Genomic DNA, 8,355 nt, shown 5'->3' with positions numbered 1-8,355 from the left:
TTGTGATATCTATGGTATCCGACATGAGTAGTAATGTGTATTGGTTGTGTCAAACATCATATTTAGTCGAATGATTATAACGACGTTGCTCAGGTATGTTACAATTATGTACAATGATAATAGATAGTTAAAATAAGATTTGTTCTTTTCGTAATGAGAAAAATATTGATGGGTCTCTCGAATGAATAAGATTGTGGAAATGTTTGATCGTACTATAAATAATCGTCATCTACGAATTATAGTGTGTTGAATGAATGAAAAAACAGTCGCATCTATTAAGGTGGTTGGTTCCATAATTTTACGTTCGACAAATAATATCGTAACAAAATAATCATTACTTGAGTTATTACCGACTTTTGGTTAGATTATCTCTAAATCTATTCTTTAGGAGTGATAATAATGTCTTACTAGATGTCACTTATAACTTGTAGAACGAAATTAGATACCGGGGCCACTTTCATTTCGAACGAGCCGACATATCATACACAATAGGGATGGACGAAAAAACGTGTCCATTTGAAATGCGACACGATTGAGTAAACGTTACACAATCGGATCGGTGTTCTGATGAGAAAAATCATATTTTTCTCGTAAACTTGGGTTAGACCGTTGTAGCTTTGAACCAAACCGATTCAATTTAGAAATTGATTACTCATAAAATTAAACCGATTCATTTTGAATTAAACTAGACCGATTTAATAGCAAATCGAACCGATTAAGATTTATGAAAACTATCGTTTTTTTTTGGAAAATTTAAGTTTTTGGATGAGGATATAAAAGGAGGTCGTCTCCTATACTTTGGGTAAGTCGTCACACGACCTACGAGCAGCTCTAAGGTCTAGAAAAAACTCATGAGCTTCCTAAAAACCTAGTGCACAAGAGAGAACGAGTTCTTTAATCCTAACATATCCAAGTTATTGGACTCCATCCCATCATATGAATATCTATATAAGATGTTGGCGCACACACCTCATGGTGATTCTAAATCTACATATCTAGAGGTCTCAGATCACATGTTAGTTAAATCCCTTCAATTTAAAGATGTTAGTACCTTGAGATCCTGAGATCGTACGTTCGGTTTCTAGGGTTTAAATTTTTTTTATCTTCCAACATATGAACCCTGATCCCTATTTAATTCAGATTACCAGAAACCCCAACATTTTACCGTGGGCCTCATGCAATGCAAGCATAAGGAGCTCAAAAATCGATCATGTGATCTTATCTTATGGACGTTTTTTACCAATGCATAAAGGAGGCTTTGAGAATATCTTAATAAGCTTAAAGATTAAAATATTTACATGTCCATGTGATTTTGGCATCATTCTGGTTGATCAGTTCAGTTTGGTATGACTTTGAGGAGTTCCACATCAAAGAGAAGAGTCTTGTCGATGAGCCCCTGGTTCTTCAGCACAAAATCTAGTGCTCTTTGACCCTGCATCATAATGACCCGTTTATACACTATACATATTAACAATGGCGGATCATCACTCAGCCAATGGTATCGATGATACTCACCGAGAAAGTTGTCGGCTTTGGACCGCTGTTGTTGAAGTCGTTTTCCGGGTATCCTAGTTCTGGAGGTACAATGATCCTGCCATCACCAGTGAAAGTGTTAGATCAGATTTTGACACCGTACAAGGTTTTGAAATCATATATTATTATAACTCCAATTCATGATGCCCTGATTCTGCTTATAGAAAATAGGCTTAGAAAGAGAATGGACACAATAAGTTTTTGTGTTTGACTCCAAACGGATATATAAGTTCTCATGCTATTATATGTTTCTATACTCCAACATACGATGCACCTTCTGATACCGCCTAGTGCCATCCCGGAGACAGCTTCCTCAAATGCGGGTATTACCTGAAACGCTGAAATCATTCAGCCCAAAGAGACTCAAACTCTCACAAGTGTACAGAACAACCCACACACCACATTTCAGTCTCGGGCTGTGATGAGCTCGAGGCGAAAAATCGTCCCCTGATTAATACACGAGCCAGATAGTATGTGTTTAGGACTCAGAAATATAGAATGTTATAATCACCTCATGAGATCCTAAGGTAAATTTGAAAAATTCTTTCTCATCACCCTGCAGATTTAGGAGAAAGAGTTAGAAACTAAGGACGAGACTTCCGGTAGCTAATGAAACCAGGAGAAAATGATCAGTTCATACCACAAAAGAACCCCCTTTTGTTTTGTTGCGAGCTTCAAATATGCGGCCATAGTAACCTATTGTGTAACCATCCCAATCCACCTAAGATGCCAGGCCCAGTATATGCATCAGTAGCTCCAAGGCACAAATAAACTGTCGCACTAGGACTTTGAAGCATAATAAGCAAACTCGGTTTTTTAGTCTGCAATCTTCAAATCCATCTAAAACTGATCCCAACCCTTATATGTGGGAATTGAAGAGTAAATATGCACAAAAAGATAAACCATAACTGCATCAAAATTTCCTTACCACAACTGTCTCTCCTTTCTTTGGTTTAGGCCCTGCTCCTACTCGCAAATCCTGCACTATTTTCAACTGTCAAAGTTATAAAGATGAACATACGACTGGATTTAACCGATAAGTCTAATGGAAGGCTATTTGGTACTGATGAGGTATGACCTTATACTGAAGACCTGATATCGTCTCCGTATAATCCGGATACTTCATTTTTGTTTTGCCGTAATCTTTCCCTCTAAGAGCTGGCACTATATACAGAAGTATGTTTAAAAAAATTTACACAAGTAAAAGAAAACATTGATGATTACAGATATCAATAGCAGAGATCAAAATCATGAAAATTAACAGATGAAAGTTTGCTGAACCAGAATACCATATACCAAGTAGTACCCTCCACATTTTACCGGACTTCTATTCACAAAGTCTGATTATAGCATAATCTTAATATGCCCCTTCAAGGTAGAGCATATATATTAAAAATGCCCAACTTGTTACAAAAGGTTCAAAGACAAACGCACGAAGAAAATAAACAAGGGATGTAGGCGACACAAGGGGTTCCGGATTACAAACTGCATTATTGATGATTTGAGATTTCAATCATGCAATCATAGTAAAAGCAATGCTCCTGTCAAATTCAATGTTTTCTTGGCACATATATACTCACTAACTGGTTCAGTGCGAATACACATCTTGGGTTGACGAATGGTCACAGCTAGGGTTCTTATTCTCTCGGATAACGTAACGTGGAAAGGAAGGGACTCATAGCTATAAAATCAGAAGTGAATTTTCTTCCTATGCATAGCTACATGATCAGAATCGCAACAAAATTTTAATTCCTAACATAATTCTAACAAAGATGCTTTGCCTTAAAACAGAAACAAAATCCTACTGTCAGCGAATTCAGCAGCTGCAGCTGATCCTCCTTGAGCAGCATTTACCAAGGCACCCACCAACATACTGACAGAAGAAACCAAGAGTTTTCTTCGATCGAAATCTCCAGCGCAAAAAACAGGTTCGCAACTCCCACCTGATCAAAACCAATTTGCTCAACTTCTAACACAATTAAGAATCCAAACCAGGAAAATCATTATTCCCATTAACAAAAGCGACTAACCACAATAATGAAGAGAGAATTCATCTGATTGATCAGCCAATCGAGCAGCCACCGTCCTCCGCCATCTCTGAGAAAGATAAACGAGAGTGAGATATTCCGTTATAGAAGAAGAAGAAGAGACGATGGAGAAGAAACGATGAAGGACACAGCGGCATACGGAGGAGGAAGAAGCTCCGGCGAGCGTCGGCAATGGAAGGAGAGAGCAGACGGCGGAAATCGACGCCATCTAGTGAAACTGAAGAAAACGGCCGAAAGAGGAGAAAGGAGGATAACTGCCTCGGCTGCTCGCAGAGCCTTCTACAAATTCTCAAACGTGTGCATCATGTCACATTTCTACCTTCCTACGTGGCATCTTGATGTAAATATTTAGTTATCTCAAATTTCATTGATTTTTTTTACTTTCCCTTTATATATAAAAAATCCTCATCCAAAACATATTAAAAGACAAGTTCCAAGAAGTTTCAATAAATTGTCAAATTTCGAAAAATAAAAATTTCCAATTTGTAATGAAACTAATCATTTACTAACGGTAATGAAATTTCAATACTTTCTAATGACAGATGTATCCGAGAACCAATGTGATACGCACCTCAGTCACCTAAAAGTTTTTCGGTGAACTATAGGAAAAGGGACTTTGTTTTGGGATTTTTCGTGGGATAATGACTTAAACCTGAAGTTCTGGTCTTATGACACTCACTCTAAGGTTTAGGGTCGAAATTACAGAAGAAAATAAAAGGAAAAGGGATAGAATTCTTGGACACACCAAGAATGGGGCTCAGACACACCAAGCAAAGTGTTTCTCGGACAAACCAAGAAGAGATAAAAGAAATACTCAAAGCTTTATTCAAATTCTGATTTGCAGACATATATTTCGTCCTCGTCCTCCTTTATAGGGAGAAGAAGAAGAAATGCAAAAAAAAAAAAAAGAAATACAATAGGCAACAAGAAAATGGAAAAAGATAGAAATGAAAATTGTCTTTAGCTAGAAAAAAGAAACTTCAAGATCAATTTCTTGCTGATTCTCCAACGGCTAGGTAGTGTTTTGGCAAGAAAATAATCTGATTCTCCATGTCATTTGCTAGCTCAAGATCATTCCTTATTGATATGCTGATGTGGCTTGAAATTGGCTCACTTCCCTTACTTGCAGATTTGATGTGGTGATGTGGCTTTGATGTGGATAGTTGCCTAATTTCGAAGCCTCTTATTCATGTGGAGACTTGACCATGTGTAGATGAAGTGTTATTCCAGATTTAGCAAGTCTCCAAGGAATAGAAATCAGTTTTCATTCTCGGCCAAAGCAAGGCCGAGAATCATCCTTGTCTTGCTAGGTGCCTTCTCGTTTATTCCCTCCATCTTGGAAGTTGTTTGCTTGATCCAATGGGCCATGAGAACCCTTACTTTGGCCTGCCATGTTCGTATCTTTGACCTCATGAGTAGTGGTTCTAGCATAGACGGAAAGATAGCATCGCCGGTGTTGTTGTTGTTGGTTCCAATCTCCCTGCTCGGCTCCACTTCAATGTCCTGGTCCACCCCCTTGTGTTCGTCCTCTTCCAAGTCTAGGAGGATGACCTCATCACAATGTAAAAGAGAGATGAGTTTAGATTAATTTTTGTAATCATAATTAAAATCGACGGTATTTTGGTATTTATATTTTCAATCTTTATCTTGGATGTAGGGAATCCATAAACTATTTAAATTCGAATTCAAATAAAAATTTGGATAATGAATCTTGCCAAATCCAGTATAAAAAATCAGGGGGTGATGATCATTTTAGAATTCCATTCAGATCAAGTTCGGTTATTTCAGTTTTAGAAAAGAAATAGTCGTTCGGTTTGTAACTTTTTATATTAAAATAGATTTTATTTTATTTAGTTTTATTTAATTTAGAATTCGATTGTGGTTTTATTGATAAAACTAGTTTTTTTCAAATATGTTAAAGTAATGAAACAACATATTCAATATCTATAAGGTTCAAATCGATAAATGGAAGGATGGAACAAATCTGGAAAGCAAACAATGAAAGAAACAGGAAAAAGATATACACATCAAAGAGGAAAAAGGCAAAGGACATATTCGAAACATATTTGGAGAATCATAGAGAGAAGTCCATAAATACATAATATTATGCAACAGAAGAGGTAGTCGAGAAGATTGCTATTGCAGAGCATTGAGTGTGAGATCAATGAGAGACTGTAAGGGAAACACTGGTGAGAGATATCTGAGAGAATGTGAGGTAGATATGAGGGATAGCCTTAAATAACAGACGAACAGCTCACTAGGCCTAGACGAGGTCTAGGGTAACACGTGGTGTGTGCTGCACACAAAGTGTTTGTGGTTGATAGAATTTCTTGTGATACTGGGGTTTTACTCAGGGGGAGAGAAACTATGTGGGTTGAGTGCTATTTGAAAAAGATTGAAGTGTACTTGACACGTATCAAAGAAATAGAATCAGTTTGGAAATTCTTGAATTGAAAAATCGTGTGATAGTGTTTTTTCAATTGGTATCAGAGCAGGTCACTGATTGTAGGAATATTTCCTCTCATATCGGTGTAAGATTCAGATTCACACGATGGAAGGTTTCAAGAAGTTACAATCCCTCGGATAAACACTGTTATGCTCGACTCAATCAAATATGGGCATTGGAAAGTCAAGATTAGTTCTTATATTTTGTGGGCTTGATGAAGATACTTGGAGCGCAGTTACTGACGGATGGAGTCGATCGACTGATATTACCGATAGAATTGCCAAAGCGAAACCAAAGAGCCAGTGGACAACTCAAGAAAAGCGGGACTCTGCCATGAACCAGACAGCGCTATCTATTATTTTCACTAGTGTCTGTCTTGAGGAGTTTGAACATATACAAGGATGTGAAACTACTAAAGATCCTTGGGATACCTTGGGCGATTTATTTAGTTTTATTTAATTTAGAATTCGATTGTGGTTTTATTGATAAAACTAGTTTTTTTCAAATATGTTAAAGTAATGAAACAACATATTCAATATCTATAAGGTTCAAATCGATAAATGGAAGGATGGAACAAATCTGGAAAGCAAACAATGAAAGAAACAGGAAAAAGATATACACATCAAAGAGGAAAAAGGCAAAGGACATATTCGAAACATATTTGGAGAATCATAGAGAGAAGTCCATAAATACATAATATTATGCAACAGAAGAGGTAGTCGAGAAGATTGCTATTGCAGAGCATTGAGTGTGAGATCAATGAGAGACTGTAAGGGAAACACTGGTGAGAGATATCTGAGAGAATGTGAGGTAGATATGAGGGATAGCCTTAAATAACAGACGAACAGCTCACTAGGCCTAGACGAGGTCTAGGGTAACACGTGGTGTGTGCTGCACACAAAGTGTTTGTGGTTGATAGAATTTCATGTGATACTGGGGTTTTACTCAGGGGGAGAGAAACTATGTGGGTTGAGTGCTATTTGAAAAAGATTGAAGTGTACTTGACACGTATCAAAGAAATAGAATCAGTTTGGAAATTCTTGAATTGAAAAATCGTGTGATAGTGTTTTTTCAATTGGTATCAGAGCAGGTCACTGATTGTAGGAATATTTCCTCTCATATCGGTGTAAGATTCAGATTCACACGATGGAAGGTTTCAAGAAGTTACAATCCCTCGGATAAACACTGTTATGCTCGACTCAATCAAATATGGGCATTGGAAAGTCAAGATTAGTTCTTATATTTTGTGGGCTTGATGAAGATACTTGGAGCGCAGTTACTGACGGATGGAGTCGATCGACTGATATTACCGATAGAATTGCCAAAGCGAAACCAAAGAGCCAGTGGACAACTCAAGAAAAGCGGGACTCTGCCATGAACCAGACAGCGCTATCTATTATTTTCACTAGTGTCTGTCTTGAGGAGTTTGAACATATACAAGGATGTGAAACTACTAAAGATCCTTGGGATACCTTGGGCGACCGCTCACTTTCCGAGTTTTTCGATGCAAAACGGATCTTTCCTCGCACTCGTGTTGTATTTGATCGAAGAGGTTGTTACGAGGGAATTTTGGAGGCTTGATTAAGAAAAGAGAAAAGAAACAAAGAAGGTGAAGAATGTACATCCCGGTATTAACCGGGTTGCTAGTTAAGGTCGTAGCTAGACCGAAATCCGGTTCAATCGATTAAAGAGAGGGAGAGTACAGAGGTACCTCCTTCTGGTCTAATACTCCCTGGATTGTATGGCTTGAGTATTTGAGTGTTGACTATGAAAGTTCCGCCTTTTCCGTTGTCGAGTTCTACCGCTCCATGAGAGGTGACGTTCTTTATGATGAACGGTCCCGACCACCTTGATTTCAGTTTTCCTGGAAAAAGTTTTAGTCGAGAATTAAATAAAAGAACGAGGTCACCTTGTTGGAAGTTTCGATTGAGGATGTGCCGGTCGTGCCACTTCTTGGCCCGCTCCTTGTAAATCCGCGCGTTTTCATATGCGTCCAAACGAATTTCCTCCAAGTGGTGGAGCTCTAGCACTCGTTTTTCTGCTGCGGTTTTCCAGTCGTAATTCAACGCCTTAATCGCCCAATATGCCTTATGCTCCAACTCAACCGGTAGGTGGCAAGCTTTCCCATACACTAGTTGAAAGCTGCTAACTCCATGTCGTGAGTCGGGTAGTTCTCCTCATGCTTCTTCAGCTGCCTCGACGTATAAGCGATTACATGTCCCTCCTGCATCAACACGCATCCGAGTCCGTGTTTGGACGCGTCAGTGTATACCTCATAGAGCATACCCGGTCGTGGCAATGCCAGGATCGGAGCTGATGTCAACCTCT

At 38.4% G+C, this 8,355-nt stretch overlaps 1 protein-coding gene across 1 annotated transcript; it reads right to left on the bottom strand.

Moving 5' to 3' along the window:
* Positions 1-1,191: 1,191 nt before the first annotated feature.
* LOC104825606 (peptidyl-prolyl cis-trans isomerase FKBP19, chloroplastic-like) lies at positions 1,192-3,856 on the bottom strand. The gene is made up of 10 exons (XM_010557966.2): positions 3,721-3,856; positions 3,564-3,630; positions 3,339-3,476; positions 2,612-2,697; positions 2,462-2,512; positions 2,174-2,254; positions 2,045-2,089; positions 1,808-1,863; positions 1,516-1,591; positions 1,192-1,432 (listed from the first exon to the last, which is right to left on the bottom strand). Exons 1-10 carry the CDS (start codon positions 3,787-3,789, stop codon positions 1,337-1,339), a joined length of 765 nt encoding a protein of 254 aa, XP_010556268.1. The 5' UTR covers positions 3,790-3,856; the 3' UTR covers positions 1,192-1,336.
* Positions 3,857-8,355: the final 4,499 nt, after the last annotated feature.

This window comes from Tarenaya hassleriana, unplaced genomic scaffold (assembly GCF_000463585.1).
Source record: "Tarenaya hassleriana unplaced genomic scaffold, ASM46358v1 Cleome477, whole genome shotgun sequence".
NCBI classification, from domain to species: Eukaryota; Viridiplantae; Streptophyta; class Magnoliopsida; order Brassicales; family Cleomaceae; genus Tarenaya; species Tarenaya hassleriana.
The sequence above is the reverse complement of the archived record's forward strand: the minus strand, read 5'-3'. Positions and strand labels throughout refer to the sequence as shown.

What these genes read in the sequence shown, in the direction of transcription:
- LOC104825606 (XM_010557966.2), bottom strand. Translation starts at nt 3,789, where the DNA reads ATGGCGTCGATTTCCGCCGTCTGCTCTCTCCTTCCATTGCCGACGCTC. An exon ending in ATTCTCTCTTCATTATTGTG is followed by an intron (nt 3,477 to 3,563) that starts GTTAGTCGCTTT and finishes GGTTTTGATCAG; the next exon opens with GTGGGAGTTGCGAACCTGTT. An exon ending in AGCTGCTGAATTCGCTGACA is followed by an intron (nt 2,698 to 3,338) that starts GTAGGATTTTGT and finishes TTCTGTATATAG; the next exon opens with TGCCAGCTCTTAGAGGGAAA.